This window comes from Girardinichthys multiradiatus, chromosome 3 (genome assembly GCF_021462225.1).
Source record: "Girardinichthys multiradiatus isolate DD_20200921_A chromosome 3, DD_fGirMul_XY1, whole genome shotgun sequence".
Lineage (NCBI taxonomy): Eukaryota > Metazoa > Chordata > Actinopteri > Cyprinodontiformes > Goodeidae > Girardinichthys > Girardinichthys multiradiatus.
In genome coordinates this window covers 38,558,745-38,575,719 of record NC_061796.1, presented here as the reverse complement: position 1 = coordinate 38,575,719, position 16,975 = coordinate 38,558,745, and the positions used below count along the sequence as shown (strand labels likewise).

At 41.9% G+C, this 16,975-nt stretch overlaps 1 protein-coding gene across 3 annotated transcripts in view; it reads right to left on the bottom strand.

Annotated features, from left to right (window-relative positions):
• bcam (basal cell adhesion molecule (Lutheran blood group)) overlaps window positions 1-16,975 on the bottom strand; it is an 85,528-nt gene that overhangs the window by 10,966 nt on the left and 57,587 nt on the right. For all 3 annotated transcript variants that reach the window (XM_047360980.1, XM_047360981.1, XM_047360982.1), the window contains exons 4-11: window positions 9,728-9,801; window positions 7,069-7,165; window positions 6,789-6,977; window positions 5,766-5,887; window positions 5,522-5,663; window positions 4,887-5,002; window positions 3,491-3,632; window positions 1,164-1,288 (exon numbers count right to left, since the gene is read on the bottom strand). In XM_047360980.1, the coding sequence (XP_047216936.1) occupies window positions 1,164-1,288; window positions 3,491-3,632; window positions 4,887-5,002; window positions 5,522-5,663; window positions 5,766-5,887; window positions 6,789-6,977; window positions 7,069-7,165; window positions 9,728-9,801 (1,007 nt within the window). The remainder of the gene's footprint in view (window positions 1-1,163; window positions 1,289-3,490; window positions 3,633-4,886; window positions 5,003-5,521; window positions 5,664-5,765; window positions 5,888-6,788; window positions 6,978-7,068; window positions 7,166-9,727; window positions 9,802-16,975) is intronic.

Sequence of the window (16,975 nt, the reverse complement as noted above, 5' to 3'; positions counted from 1 at the left end):
TTTGCAAGGTAAATACTACTAACTGGTTATTTAGTTCAGGAAAGAGAAGCAGGAACAAGTGCTAATGGCTACTTACGCTGCAGTCCAAATCTGGATGTGGGAATGATATCAAACCAAAGATAACTTTGTTCCAGTTCTAGGTTAAAAAAACGTGTGGAATTTGCTAAGTGACATAATTAATGACCAGGCTAACAGCTATTAGCAGTACATGCAACCAGCGATTTATTTTTCCTGCATTTTTTACCTTCAAACACAGTGCCTACATGTTGATAAAAGCCGGTTTAATAGCACAATGTGTGGGACTCATTTGAGAAGGTACAAATTGTCAGAGGTGCAAAACAACATAATTTTTTACTTTGGCTAACACTTCCAATTCCAGATTAATTCAATTAATAAATTATTTCTATTCTAGATTATGGTGACATTATCTACAGGAATGCCTCCAAAACCCTTCTCCATAAATTGGGGGCAACCCCAATCCCCAAATGCTCGTGTCCTGCTTGTTTTTTTTACGCTTCTCAGCTGAATTTCCTGCTTCACATGTCATCAAGTTCTGCAGAGGCCTGGTAGTAAACTAGTAATTTAATTTAGGTGAAACATAAAAAACATGCAGGACTTTAGTTTTATATGTTTGAGAACCTCTGACCAAGCCTTGATAATAAAATGAGGTAAACTGAATTAAGTCCTGCTAATTAAATGGAAAAAATACCAGAGCATAATTGCTTATTCCTCTCCATTTCTCCAATGCATCTGCTCTTACAAATGTTCACTTAAGCAAATTAAACTTTCTAACAACTTTGACCTAACATGCATCCTTATTTGTACCTTAAATTATCCAGTTTTTCAAAAGGATCATTAAAATTTGATCTGTTTTCATTACTTCATGTCATATTTTAATAATGAGGCTAAACTCCCTGAGCAGATTTTTCAGCTGATTTATGTGAGATATTGTCTTTGTTATATTTGATTTTTCAGAGCAGTCATGCATACAAATGTGAGGAAGTTACAAAAATAGCACCCTTTAAAATTCCAGTGACACAAGGAGGAAAAAAGAATTGTTATTACTTCCAGGAAACCAGCTGTGTTTTCAGATTTCTAAGTGATTCAACAGAAAGTAAAGGGTAAACATATGATTTCATTTCTGCCTGTCTTGGCATGGTTACCTCTTTTCCTGAGGGCGTCCAAGTAAACTGAGGGGTGGGGAAACCATAGGCCGAACACTTCAGAGTCACTTCGTCTCCCTCTTTTGTCACCTTCCCATCTTCAGGATGCTCAATCTGTGGCTTTCCTGGGCAGGGTGAGAGAAAGTTTGTGATTAAATAAAGCAAACGATAAAGCAACGTACCCAACCAAGCGGACACGGTTTAATCTTAAAAAAATTAGAAATGTTTGCTCTACACTGCTTCCACCAAACACTTTAACCAAACTTAACTTTGTTGAGCAAAAGCATCCACAGAGCACGATGCAGCCTTTTATAGTTTTCGTATTGCCACTCTTTCCATGAAGTCCACATATGTGGAGTGCAAGACTAGTAATTGTCCTGTCCCATCTATAAAAATCCTTAAGAATTGCCATGGACTTCTTGGCTGCTATTCTAATCAATGCTCTCCTTGTCCAGCCAATCAGTTTAGTAAATGGTCAGTGTTCCATAAGATGCTCTGTCTTTGTTTTATAACCTAACCCTTCTTTAAATGTCTTTAAGTTACTTTATCCGTGACCTGTCTGCTGTGTTTTTGGTCTTCATGATGGTGTTTGTTCACTAAGGCCTGAGGGGTTTTCTAACAAATCCCTCAGGCCTTCACAGAACAGCTGACTGTAAAATAAGGTTAAATTACACACAGTTGGTCTCAATTAACTGATTAGGGGACATCAGAAGGCAATTGCTTGGACTGGACTTTATTTAGCGATTTATAGTATTGGGGGCTGAACAAATATGTGTCACAGTTATCAGATTTATACTTCTTATAAAGATCTAAAACCATTATCATTTTCCTTCCACTTCATAAATGAACAACTTTGTGTTGGTCTGTCATATAAAATCCCAATAAAATACATTAAAATGTATGCCTTTCTGTGAAAATTGTTTAAGGGGTATGGATAGTTTTGTTAGGGACTTTTGCTTGATAGTTCCAGTGACATAATGTTCTAAATGGTTGGATGACTGCGGACCCAGACTGAGCATATTGTCGGGAAGTGAAAGGAGCACTTTAAGGATCTCCTTAATCCAGTTATTACGTCGCCTGCGGAAGAGCCAAAGTAAGGACATGCAGGAAGGTGAATCTATTAGTATGGCAGAGGTTGTTAACTGCTGGTGGAAGAGATTCAAGTAGAGATGCTGACGTCTAAACATTGTCAGCCTGTCTTGGTTAACAGGCCTCCTCAATGTGGCAGGGAGAATTTTCACGACATCTGTGGTGTGGCCGGTCAGCCACACCACAGAGGGCATGGTGATTCCAATGTTGAAGACCTGAGATTGTATTCCAACTATTAAAGGATCATCAAGCTGACTCTAAGGTATGGGAAAAAGAGACTAAAAACAATTGTCCAACTTCAGGAGGAGCACTGAGGCTTGTTTCCTATCTGTGGAACAGTGGACCAGATCTTCACCCTCAATGCTGAGGGGGGTTGTGTGAGTTTGGTTGTCCTCTTCACATGTGTTGCGTGGATCCAGAAAAAAGTAAACTCGAGGCATTTTGAGGTAGGTGCTGCAGTAGTAAAGGGTGATGGAGATGCTATGAAGGGTCATGCAGACCTTGTATAAACAACGCCAGAGCTATCTCCAAAATCCTGACACAAATTGTTAGAGCTGCCACTTGTCAGCAATTCTGAATATGGTGTTCATGGACAGGACCTCGAGAAGTGCCTGATGTAGGTGCGTCATGATCTGAACATTGTTTTTTGCAGATGATGTGGCTATGTTGCTCTCCAGCAACCTCTGATGCAGGTTGCAGCCAAGTTTTAACTCATCTAAGTCTGAGGTCATGTTCCTTAACTCAACAAAGGTGGATTGCTCCACCTGGAGTTTGTGGCCTCAAGCAAAGCAGTTCAAGTATCTTGGCATATCTTGTCTTGTTGAGTGATGGTAGGATGGAGTGGGAGATGGATAGACAGATCGGGACCTCCTCTGACATCATGTGAGCACTGCTCAAGAGTTGATCAAAATAACAAAGCTCAGAAATTGCTGGTCTGTCTCTGGTCTAGCTCTGACACATAGTCAACCGATACGGGTCCTGACCAAAATAATTAGATCCAGGCTAAAAGCAGTTGAAATTAGCTTCTTCTGTGGGGTGGCCGAGCCCTTATATATAGGGTGAGGATAGGACAGAAGGAAGGATGGATGTAACAGGTGTAGCAGACTGCTGAGTCAGTTAGGTAGTTTACATAACTTTCCTCGAAACGTCTTAAACACAGAGAGTGAATAGACGTTTTTTTTCTCAGATAGAGTGCACAAGGTTAAGATGCATATTTATAAATCCTCTGAGTGTGTTACCTTTCACAGTCAGGTTTACACTGGCCTGGGCTGTTAGTCCTGGGACGTCTGGAACAGCTCCAACACACAAATACCCTCCAGCGTTATCATAGGTAACACTTTCAATTGATAGAGTGCCATCTTGAGAAAGCACAGTGGAGCCCTGAGGAATAGAGAAATGCTGTAATGAAACCGCTTGGACTCACACTATCATCCCTTTCGTTCTTTCGTTCTGCTCCCTCAGTTTAAAATTGAGAGCAAAACAGCACAAAGAATATCTAGACAGAAGGCTTGGTGGTGTGCTGGGAAAGCTGCAGTGATAACAGATCATCCTCAGTGATAAACCTTTCGTTTGCAATTCTTCTCCTTTTCTTCTCATAGGAAACCTTCCAACATGGAACAATATATTCCCAACACAGTTTCTATCACACCCAGGAGACACAACAAAAGATAATAAGACTATAACAACAGGTCTAACACTGCAGAAACATCACACACATAACAAGACAAAAATCAGGGATAAATAGCAGAACATTAAAATATCATAGTATGTAGTTATATATTACCCGAACAGATTGTTTCAAATAGTGTAAGAAAAGGCAAATGATTTCAGTATGCTAGTCTCAGATAATAATTACTGAAAAAAACTGTGTGAAAACAAAACAAACAAAGTGATGTGATTCTGTCTAGGGCTACATGACATCAGAAAAATTATGTTATATGTGATACAGTTGGTGATCATCACAATGATTATATGACCTGCAACAATAAAAATAAATACTTATTTTTTGTTTTTTAACAGTACATCAGCTGGAATGGTGTTTTCAGGGTTGCAAACTTCAACCATTTTCCTCCAATTCATTAATTTAGTATCATCAGACCACAAAACATGTCTTCAAAGGTTTAGGTCGTTAGTCTTGAGTGAATTTGCAAACGGCAATCATATGGTGTTTCAGTGTTGTTTATGACACACTATCAGCCAGCCTCTTCACAAGCTCTTATGTTTTGTTCTGGCATTAATATGCACACTTTCTTCTCTGTTGCACAAAGCCTGTATGCTTCCTGAACAACATAATAGCTGAACATTTCAATAGGTCTATAGTCCTCATCCTGATATCTCACCAGATTTCTTTTAACTGTTACACCATGTGACCCAAGGAAGCAGTGTGTTTATTGTGTTGCTTTAAAACACATCTGCATGTGTTTCCTTTTAACTCAAATCTTCATAATTAACCTATCACAAGCTTATGAAGTGAACCCAGCTAAAGAGTGAAACAAGACAGTGTTCAGAAAAATTCTGTGGCCCTTTAACCCCTTTCTGTTTTGACAATTCAGACATTTAAAAAAATAGTGTCATGAAGAGTCATGCGGGATTCTTACACCAAAAAGGAAGAAGGTTATTAAAGACTTAATGTACCTTTTTCCATTGTACAGTGTGGGATTTAGACGCCTTGGTCTTACACTGCCACTCCACTTTGTTTCCTAGCATGACAACTTGAAGCCCAATCGGGGTCACGCTCATTTGGTCAATGTCTGAAGAAAAGAAAACAGACATGAAGGGAAAATCCTGGAAACGTGAGGTTTGATGGGCATAGAGGTACGGAGAAATCCAAATATCAAAAAAACACTCATCTGTTTAACAACCATGTAATAAGACTCCAGAAATTACACTACATAACTGAATATTAAATCTTACACTTACTCTGAATTTAATCCAATTCTGATGCCCAAGTTAGAACTTTTTCAAGGTTATCAAAGCTTAATGTGTTTGATAAGATCAAATTAGACACTATGGTTGGGACAGCATTAAAGTAGCAGATGAGATGTGAAAAAGTAAAGCATATATTGAGCCACTGAAAGGATTCTGTTACAGCTAATCCCACACTAACCTTATTAATTTTAGTATTTATGACTCAGAAAAAATATTAAAAGAATGGTTTATTGTCAAGGTGAAAATCCACAGACAAAGGGTAAATTATTCTTAATGTATCAGACCATTGATGTGCAGTTTCTGTGTGTATTTTTGTGTGTGTGCATGAGTGTGTCACTCACAGTTGACATCAAGGACCTTTTCAGCTTTCAGCTCTATATCCAAGTGGTCGAAGTCGAAGGCTGTGCAGAAATATCTACCAGAATCTGTACGCTTGACTGATTTCAGTGTCAGAAGACCGTCCTTACCATTGAGGGGTTTGTCCTGTAAATAGAATCACACATTTAATGCCTGAGCGATGAAGGTGGAAACTTATGATGTTGGTTTTGTATGTGAAAAATTGATAGTCTTGATGTGCTCACGTACATCTTTAAGAAACTCAAACGAAGGCTGTGGGTTTCCATCGGTCTCACATTTTATGGTGACATCATCACCCTCTTTGACCTTAGTAGCGTTTAAAAGATCAAACATCACTTTTTCAGAAGGATCTGAATGAACAAGAGCAGATGTGGAACAGGTAAAAATGCTTTCAACACTATTATACTGTACTTAAGCAATCAAAGATGAGTGCTGCATTCCAGATGAACCTCCTTCCCTGCACCTCCTCTTTTAATGGGTGTCAATGTTCTTTAGCTACAAAACCCATTCTAATAGAGTTGAGATCATTTCTGTGTGAAACAGAACCTAAGTATTGGGAATGGCTGTATTGTGTTTTTGGGCATCATACAACCATCAAAGAGGCAATCCAGTACTAGTATGAGTTTATAATGTGTAGTGTGGGTGCAACAGTTCATTCATTTTACTAATTCAATTCAAAAAATGAAACTCACATAAAACTTAATTACACCCCGAGCGATGTTTTTCAAGTGTTTATTTCTGTTAATTCCAACGATTATGACTTGTAGATAACATAAATGATAATCAAACTTTTCAGAAAACTGGAATAACACATAAGAGCAACTTAAAAAAAATTAATACAGAATTGTCAGAAAATTGAAAAGTATGTCCATGTGCTGCACAGTCTCTGCATTCAGTACTTGATCAGGGTTCTTTTTGTGTGAATCACTGCATCAATGCAGAATGGCATGGAGGAGATCAGGTGCTGAAGTATTCAGGAAAGCCCAGGTTGCTTGAAAAGCTGCCTTCAGGTTATCTGATTTGTAAAATTGTTTTGTTGTGTTAAGTTTACACGTTCTGTCTGTGAGTGTATGAGTGTCCTAAACTTACAAGTCCAAATGCAATCATGTTAGGTTAGCTACTAAATCAAAGTTTACTGAAAATTTGCATTGTTCTCTGTTTTTATCAAATTAATAATAACAAGCCCATTTAACAATAAAAGTCTTTCTGCCTGTATTCACCCAGCCCTTCTGCTCCCAGATCTCTACTCACAGTAAAGTTCAATTTTCATGGGTTCAGATGTCATCTGGATGTTCTTGTTCTGCTCTCCAGCCAAGCTGTACTCTACAGTACAATGAAACAGAGAGTCCTTGTCTGCCTTCGTGGGCTGCATGTACAGGACACTCTTTATGGTGTACAGGCCCGAAGCCTCCCTGACCGTAGAGGGAACCATGTAGGTCTCTGACAGAGAAAGGTAGGACCATGAATTATCATATTATTGCCTTTAAGTGAAACTTTCACAAAAAAGCATCATCATCCAGTGTACACATACTCTCGCCTTTGTCTTTGACCTCAGGAAGGGGCTGATTGTCTTTGAACCAGATGATCCTTGGAGCAGGAAATCCATTCATTGTCGTGCAGGTGCCGATCTAATTTAAGTGAGAGAAAACAGAAAGTACAAATGATATAAGATAAAATGAAAGTAGAGATGGAACGAGAAACCAGCTGCTGACCGGATTTGGTAGTTTTTCAGCTTGTCCAGCTCTGACAAGTGAAAGACGGTTTGAGATGTTTGAAGCGCTAACATTCTGCACTGACAACAACACTCTTCGTTGTTGAAGTTCTTACTGTATGAAGAAACCACAGAATTAACTATTTTCTGTATCGGTGAGATGTTAGAAAACAAAAACAAGAAGCTATTCAAAGTGCTTCTACCAAGGTGTGTCAGGTCTTTATTCTAAACACTATAACAAAGAGCTACACTTCAACAAGTGCTGGTCATTAAATTTGTGAACTTTTCAGTATATGAAATGTGGCTGTTTGCTGTAGAATGTCATTCTGTGATTGACTTGGAGACAGTGGGGACCCCCTAGACATTTTCACAAGGGGCCATTAGAAATCTCAGGGTGGCACACCAAAATAAATAAAAAATACTATGATGTTGTACTATTACTGTATAAAAGGAAGTACACAAAAACCTATCATAGACCATTTGTATTTTGTTTTGCGCCACTGATTGGGGACGCCTATTTGAAACGGAGAAGGAGTGAAAAACCTCGGCAGATATAATGAAGTCTGAACATTTTACAGCAAAGTTGCTCTGTTTTTATCATATTTAACTCTCAGCGTCAACCACTGTCAATGAACATGCCAGATTTTGAAATGTTGACAACCTTCTCTTGATGGGAGTCTTTAACAACATTCCATGGATGCCCACTCAAGAAACAACCAAACATCTGGTGGCTAAAATATATGCTGATGGAACCAGATAGTTACATAGAACCCCACTTCTAATGAAATCGAGACGTTTTGTAAAACAGAATACAATGATTTCTAAATCCCGTTAAACTTATATGCAATTGAATACACTACAAAAACAAAATATTTAATGTTGAAACTGATAAACTTTATTAATCAAACGTCATGGGCATTCAATGTTGGTTTTCCGGCTTGCTGCTTATGTGCAGAGATTTCTCCAGATTCTCTTTTGATGATATTATGGACTGTAGATTATGAAATCCCTAAATTCCTCGCAATTGTTTGTTGAGAAGCATTGTTCTTAAACATGGAAGTTTTTGCTCATGCAAGTGTTCACAAAGTGGTAAACCGCATCCCATGTTTGCTTGTGAACGACTGAGTTTTTCAGGGATGCTTTGTTTAAACCAAATCATGACACTCACCTGTTACCAGTTGACCCGTTCACCTGTAAAATGTTCCAAACAGGTGTTTTTTGAGCATTCTTCAACTTTCCCAGTCTGTTTTTTGCCCCTCTCCCAGCTTTTGTGGAATGTGTTGCAAGCATCAAATTCAAAATGAGTGAATATTTGCACAAAATAAAACGATAACGTTTATCAGTTTGAACATTGAATATCTTGTCTTTTTTGTGTTTTCAATTGCAGACAGGTTAAACAGGTTTTTCAAATCATTGTATTCTGTTTTTATTTATGTTTTACACAATGTCCCAACTTCACTGGAATCGGGGTTGTACATAAAAAGACATGGCATTTTTTTCTCAGTCTGGAAATATATCAGATTAAACGTTTCCTGTTTTGGGTCAGTTAGGATTATAGAGTAATAAAAGAGATTCAATTCTTAATTTTAAGCTATATGACTTGGGTCATATGCTTTGGGTATCCTTTCACAAGCCTCTTAAAATAGTTTAACAGATTTTTGGCCCATTCCTCCTGACAGAACTGGTGTGTGAGTCACGTTTGTAAGCTACCTTGTTCACACATACCTTTCCTTCAGCTCTGTCCACACATTTTCTATGTGACTGAGATTAGACTTTTCTGGATGGCCACTTAGAAACAAGAAATTTGTGTTCCTGAAGCCATTTTGTAATTTAAAAATTAACAATGGCTACTGTCTCTAAACAAAGAAAGAAACTGACCTAACCCTCCAGTAAAAATATTCAAGGTATCTACACATTTTGTATTTTAAAATTTCATACTTTCACCAGACTCAAAAATAGTTTTATTTCCTACAGTTTCATATTCATTTGAGTAGAAATTAACCTTAAACATCTTGGATAATAGTCAGTTTGTTGGCTTCATAAAAGCATAAAACAACATATTGTTAAAATTTACTTCTGATTTTCGGTGTAGTGTAGTAAGACCATTTGACTGTTTTTTGGGCACCTAGACTCAGTTGATCGGACTTCTTCCAAAATTTACTCTACTCTGTGTTTGTCAAATAAGGATTAATCAGTGACCCACACTGAATTCATTAAAGCACATTTTGTTAATGTTGTTGATTCATACTGTTTGAAACATTCTAAAAATAGTATTTGCACTTTGTTAAGTAATTTAACCAAACCTAGTTTAAGAACCACAGGTCATTAATCAGAGAATATCACGTGTAATGCCTGAATTGGCTGATATGGTCATCAACAGATCAGAGTTTAATAAAAACCAGAGATCTGAATGTTTTCACATCTCCAAATGAAACTTCAGAATCCAATAACATGCAAACACACAACATAAAATCCAAACCTCTGAGCTCTCGGAGTTTCCCACTGAGATGGCCTGAGAAGATGGTTTCTTGATTTCTGGCTTCTGGGGAGCAACTGAGATTGAAAAGAAACAATATTAATCATTATGCTTCATTAAGAGTAAAATGTTTTTAAATGTGATATGAAGGGATAACTATCACTGACTTCCTGGAGTGTGTGCCTTTGTATTTCAAGGCACACACTCTCTGACCATGTTAACTAAATCTAGTAGTAAATTACCTCCTTCAGAGTATTCCTTAATGACCTAGTTCATCTGAGCAGATAAGGGTCAAACTGATAAAAATACTCCTGCTTCCTACTTCTTGCTTCCCACAAAAAAAACAAGCACATTCAGCCACAGGTGTGAGTGATCCCATTTGTTTTTCTGCCTTATTCCCAAGATTACTTGTTTGAGATCATTTACTGTGTATACAAATAAACAGTAGACGGGTATTTCTATGTCTCAAACTTTCACTGAAAAATCATTTTCAAATCCCCTCCTTCGTCACACTTCAACCTAACCCAGTGTTTGATTTCAGCGTTTGGAGAGAAACGGGACTATTTTCTGAGAAACTAAGCCCTCCAGATGTAACCTCGGTCCTTCGTAGCTCTATGGTGAAGGACCTCTACCATTTCAAGGACTCTCCAAAAGTAGCTCCAGGCCAAGTGAATGGGAAACTGGGAATTGTTTTTGCTTTGGAACGCAGTTTCAAATGTCCTTGAGGACTGTTTATATTCTGGACAAAAGGAGAGTAACTAAATGTATCTTCTCTCCTCCCACATATAAACTATTGTTTCTGGCAAAAATGATGAATGTTAATTGTGTGTGTTCTGTGGGCGAATACTAGACTCTGCCCTTGATTCCAACAATGACTAATTTGTCAGTTTGGAAATATTTCCAGTAACAAAAAACACAGATATCTGTTGTGTGGAAACAAGGAAACTATAAGCAACATGTCCACTAAACAGCTGATAGCAGGCTGACCCAGCTATACAACCATCTAACAGTATCAGCTTGTTATTGAAGCAGCATAACCTCATATTTCTCATAGGATTATTTTTAGCTTGATAAAAAAATATCCTAAAACTTCCAGAACAGGATATTTTGAACCGCCACCTTATCATGGTGGAGGTGTTTGAGTGCTCAATTGATCCTAGAGGCTATGTTGTCTGGGGCTTAAATGCCCCTGGTAGGGTCTCCCATGGCAAACAGGCTCTAGGTGATGGGTCAGACAAAGAGCAGTTCAAGAACCCCTCATGACAACTACTAAATCGAGGCATGTGATGGGGTGGAGCCGGGGTTCCACCATGGAGCCAGGCCTGGGGTCGGGACTCGTCAGAGAGTGTCTGGTGGCTGGGTTGCTCCTTGAGGGACAAAGCCCGAACGAGAGACGCGAGGCCATCCCCCAGTGGGTCCACCACCTGCAGGGGGAACCGTGAGGGACCGGTGCAAAGAGAATTGGGCGCCGGACGGAGGTGGAGACCTCGGCGGCCCGATCCCCGGATGCTTAGCCTGGCTCTAGGGACGTGGAATGTCACCTCGCTGGGGGGAAGGAGCCTGAGCTTGTGCGGGAGGACGAGAGATATCGACTACAAATAGTTGGGCTCGCCTCCACGCACAACGTGGGCTCTGGAACCCATCTCTTCGAGAGAGGCTGGACTCTCTTCTACTCTGGAGTGGCCCACGGGGAGAGACGGCGGGCTGGGGTGGGTTTGCTTGTTGCCCCGCAGCTCAGCCGTCTCGTGTTGGGGTTTACCCCAGTGGATGAGAGGGTCGCATCCCTGCGCCTTCGGGTTGGGGACAGGTCTCTGCGGAGTGCGGAGTACCCGGCTTTGTTGGTGTCCCTGCCGGGGGTGCTGGATAGTGCCCCTTACGGGGACTCCATTATTCTGCTGGGGGACTTCAACGCCCACGTGGGAAACGACAGGTACACCTGGAGAGGCGTGATCGGGAGGAATGGCCTCCCCGATCTGAATCCGAGTGGTGTTTTGTTATTGGACTTCTGTGCTAGTCACGGATTGTCCATAATGAACACCATGTTCAAACATAAGGGTGTCCATCAGTGCACTTGGCACCAGGACACCCTAGGCAGGAGGTCAATGATCGACTTTGTTGTCGTATCATCAGACCTTCGGCCGCATGTTTTGGACACTCGGGAGAAGAGAGGGGCTGAGCTGTCCACTGATCACCACCTGGCGGTGAGTTGGATCCGCTGGAGGAGGAGAAAGCCGGACAGACTTGGCAGGCCCAAGTGCATAGTGAGGGTCTGCTGGGAAAGTCTGGGGGAGCCCTTGGCCAGGGATGTATTCAACTCTCACCTCTGGAAGAGCTTTGACCAGATTCCGAGGGATGTTGGAGACATAGAGTCCGAGTGGACCATGTTCTCCGCATCTATTGCCGATACTGCCGCCCGTAGCTGTGGCCGTAAGGTCTGCGGTGCCTGTCGCGGCGGCAATCCCCGAACCCTGTGGTGGACACCGGCAGTAAGGGACGCTGTCAAGCTGAAGAAGGACTCCTATCAGCTGTGGTTGGCTTGTGGGACTGTACTGTGAGGCCAAGCGTGCTACGGCCCGGGTGGTGGCAGAGGCAAAAACTCTGGCCTGGGAGTAGTTCGGTGAGGCCATGGAGAAGGACTACCGGTTGGCCTCGAAGCGATTCTGGCAAACCGTCCGGCACCTCAGGAGGGGGAAGCAGTGCTTCGCCAACACTGTTTACAGTCTGGTGGGGAGCTGCTGACCTTGACTGGGGACATTATCGGGCGGTGGAAGGAGTACTTCGAGGATCTCCACAATTCTGCCATCACGCATTCCCTGGTGGAAACAGAGGCTGGGGACTCGGGGTTGGACTCTATCATCACCCCGGCTGAAGTCACTGAGGTGGTTAAAAAGCTCCGCGGTGGCAGGACTTCGGGGGTGGATGAGATCTGCCCTGAGTACCTCAAGTCTCTGGATGATGTGGGGCTGTCATGGTTTACACAGCTCTTCAACAATGCGTGGCGGTCGGGGACAGTGCCTCTGGACTGGCAGACTGGGGTGGTGGTCCCCTTTCATAAGAAGGGTGACTGGAGGGTGTGTTCCAACTACAGGGGGATCACACTCCTCAGCCTCCCTGGTAAGGCCTACGCCAGGGTATTGGAGAGGAGAGTCCGACCGATAGTCGAACCTCGGCTTCAGGAGGAGCAGTGTGGTTTTTGTCCCGGCCGTGGAACACTGGACCAGCTCTATACCCTCTACAGGGTACTCGAGGGTTCATGGGAGTTTGCCCAACTGGTCCACATGTGTTTAGTGGACCTGGAGAAAGCATTTAAGTGTTTCCCTTGTGATGCCCTGTCGGGGTTGCTCCAGGAGTATAGAATCGGGGGTCCTTTACCAGTCTCTGTACAAGCAGAGCAGTAGTTTGGTTTGCATTGCCGGCACTAAGTCGGACCTGTTCCCGGTGCATGTTGGACTCCGGCAGGGCTGCCCTTTGTCACCGGTCCTGTTCATAACTTTCATGGAGAGGATTTCCAGGCACACCCAAAGGCCGGAGGGGGTCTGGTTTGGGAACCAGTGGATTTCGTCTCTTCTTTTTGCAGATGACATGGTCCTGCTGGCCCCCTCTAGCCAAGACCTACAGCATGCGCTGGGTTCGCAGCCAAGTGTGAAACGGCTGAGGTGAGGATCAGCTCCTCCAAGACCGAGGTCAAGGTTCTCGACCGGAAAAGGGTGGCTTGTCCTCTTCAGGTTGGAGGGGAGTTCCTGCCTCAAGTGGAGGAGTTTAAGTATCTCGGGGTCTTGTTCACGAGTGAGGGAAGAATGGAGCGGGAGATTGACAGATGGATCGGTGCGGCTGTCGCAGTAATGGGAGCAATGTGCCAGTCCATTGTGGTGAAGAGAGAGCTGAGCCGCAAAGCGAAGCTCTCAATTTACCGGTCGGTCTACGTTCCTACCCTTTCCTATGGCCATGAACTTTGGGTCATCACCGAAAGAACGAGATCCCAGATACAAGCGGCTGAAATGAGCTTCCTCCGTAGGGTGGCCGGGCACTCCCTTAGAGATAGGGTGAGGAGCTCAGCCATCCGGGAGGGGCTCGAAGTAGAGCCGCTGCTCCTCCACATCGAGAGGAGCCAGTTGAGGTGGCTTGGGCATCTATACCGGATGCCTCCTGGACGCCTTCCACTGGAGGTGTTCTAGGCACGTCCAACCGGGAGGAGGCCCAGGGGATGGCCCAGGACACGCTGGAGGGACTATGTCTCTTGGCTGGCCTGGGAACGCCTTGGGCTCCCCCCGGAGGAGCTGGAGGAGGTGTCTGGGGAGAGGGACATCTGGGCGTCTCTGCTGAGTCTGCTGCCCCCGCGACCCGGTCCCGGAAGACGACGAGTACGAGTACAAGTACTTCCAGAACATTTGCAGAAAAGAGAATTAAAGTCAAAACAGAATTAAGAGCAGATCAATTTTAAAATGTAAAAGATTGTCAGTCCGGCTCAGTTATGGTTGAGGTGCAAACACACCCTCCATTTCTGCTACTTGTATGACCCCTTCTCTTTTCCAATGGTTATAATCAGTCTGACAGAGGGAGGTATCCCAATCCTTGTGGTTTTTAGTATAACAATGACCATCAGTGGGACCCTTTGTGGGGTGCCTTGTGACGACATTGTTGTAAATAAGCGCCGTTTAACTAAACAGTTTGAACTGAAACTATCTGTGTAGTTATGCTGCTATAGGCTTAGGCTGCTGGAGGACATAATGACCACTTTCACCCTCTTCGCTACATTCTCATACTACTCTCCAATTTTGCATTATTTGCTGTTATTTCAGCTTTTAACTTTGTTCTCTCTTTTCTCTTCCTAGAAGCTACAACTGGCCTGACTCTGTGTCTACCTGTGACACCTTTCTGGAGAGGGGCATCGTCCGAGCTTCTGCTGGCAACAACTTAATGCTCACCCTCTACCGATGATACACATGGCCCTGTCTTTTAGTTTTTAACCCTTTCTCTCTCCTAGACATGGCGATTGACTGAGCTTTATTGTAACTAATTATATGTGCTCTTTTCCAGACTCTAACCTTGAAAACTGGCTCAGAGTTTATCTGTTCTTTCTTTCTAGGTGAAATGACTAAAGGAGTTACATCCATTAATATTGACTTTTCCTTCCTATAGAAAGTACCCCTGAATCAGTGCTTCTGTGTTCTTTTTGTGTCTCTGCTCTGTTCTCTCAAACCACCAGTCGGTCGTGGCAGATAGCCGCTCACACTGAGCCTGGTTCTGCTGGAGGTTTCTTCCTGTTAAAAGGGAGTTTTTCCTGTCCACTGTCGCTACATGCATGCTCAGTATGAGGGATTGCTGCAAAGTCAACGCCAGTGACTGTCCACTGTCTCTACATGCTCATCCGGGAGGAGGGAATGCTGCAAGTCACTGACTGGATGCAATCTGCTGGGTTTCCTTAGACAGAAAAACTTGTTATCCAATTGGAATAAATAACTAACTCTGACTGCACTGTTCAATGGTTACGATTAATTGGAAAGTATGTGTCTGACTGTTGTGAAGTGCCTTGAGACAACATGTGTTGTGAATTGGCGCTATATAAATAAAACTGAATTGAATTGTCAATAAACTCAGATGGCAGAGCAAAATGTTATCCAATTTAGAAGCTTTATTCTGCCAATGACAGGCAAGAAATTAATGAGCTGCCCTTAAGACACTGAGTTTTAAGGCTGATACCAGCTTTTTGTCTGCATGCAAAAATATTCACCACATAGTATGATAAATACCTTTCCCAGGACCTCTCTATCAGCAAACCAATAATGTTTCATTTAATAACAATTAATGTTTTTAAGGCACCGTTCTAGACACTCAAGGACAACAGAAATAAAATTAAAATAATCTTAGAGAAATGTCTGTTGAAATAAGCAATTCTGACGAGGTGTGTCTTAAGTCTGGATTTGAAGGTTGAAGCTATGGAATGTTACGGAGGTCAGGGAGGAGTTTGTTCCAAAGATTGGCAGCAGAGCACCTGAAGGCCCTACTCCCAATGTTGCAAAGACTAGCAGGAGGGACCGTAAAACGGGTGAAGGAGGAGGACCTAAGGAAGCAGGAGTGTGTGGTGAGATGAAGAAGTTTTGAGAGATAAGAAGGAGCCAGGTTATGGATAGACTTGAAAGTGAGAAGCAGGTTTTTGAACTGAATGTGGTAATGTACTGTTACTAGAACAGAACTAAGAGTTGATATATGATCAGATCTGCAGTCAGCCTTTTAGGTATGATGCAATGGTACTTTCCATCTATCTAGTGGGTTTGAAACAATTTTGACCTAATTGTATTGCCGTACAAGCTTGTTTATAGTGTTGAAATTCCAAAACAGCAGTGAAAAAGCAACAATTTCTGCTTAAGTCAATTATTCTGGCACCATTGCTAATCATTAACAATGAATAGGATTTTCTATAGAGGCTACTATTAAGCAAGCGTTCTTGGTAGGAACCTTGTAATTACTTTCTACATCCTAGCTATGTTGTGAGAGTGATAATATTAAACTGCTTCTTTGTGTATCTACAGTTTCACAATAGTCTCATAAGGGAGCAAACTATTTTATTTATTTTACAGAAATACAGTCTGTCTGTCAGCTAACTTGTGCAAGAATCCTCTGGGAGGGTAGACTACATCTTAAAAATTCACACTATAGGGTTTGTTGACTATATTTCACTAAGCCTTTTAGAATTACATCAGTAATAGTGACATTGATAGCATTCTTACTCATTAATTAATACTGTTTTATAATAGTGTGACTCTATAAATAATTGCAAAAGGTACAAAAAGGTACCTAAAACTAAATTTAGTGGGTGCTTATTATGTGTTTTGCATAAATCTAGATTAAAAGTACAATAAAAAGGTGGACTCAATGTGTTCCAAAACTGGCATTAGGTCAGTACTGACGTCATTCATGGCTGAGGCCTTCAATCCATTAGCCAATTAAGCATGCTCCTAAGTTGTTGAAGGTCATATTTTGACTTAGGTACTGTGCTGTTCAGCATCACTTTCTTTGGAGATATTTGAAAAGGAAAAGAAATGGCACCTATCTGGCATCTATCTGTGAGTGTTTTGTGCCAACATCTAGAGTGGTGGAGGTTGTATTGGGTTGTTACAGTCATAGTTAGTGACACTAACAGTACTAACCTCTAATAAACGATATTAAAGAAAATGCTTACATGTCATTATCAAACCTTCTTGACTTTGTTTTTCTAGAAATTGGAAACTACGCTTTTATTGAGCAGTTTGG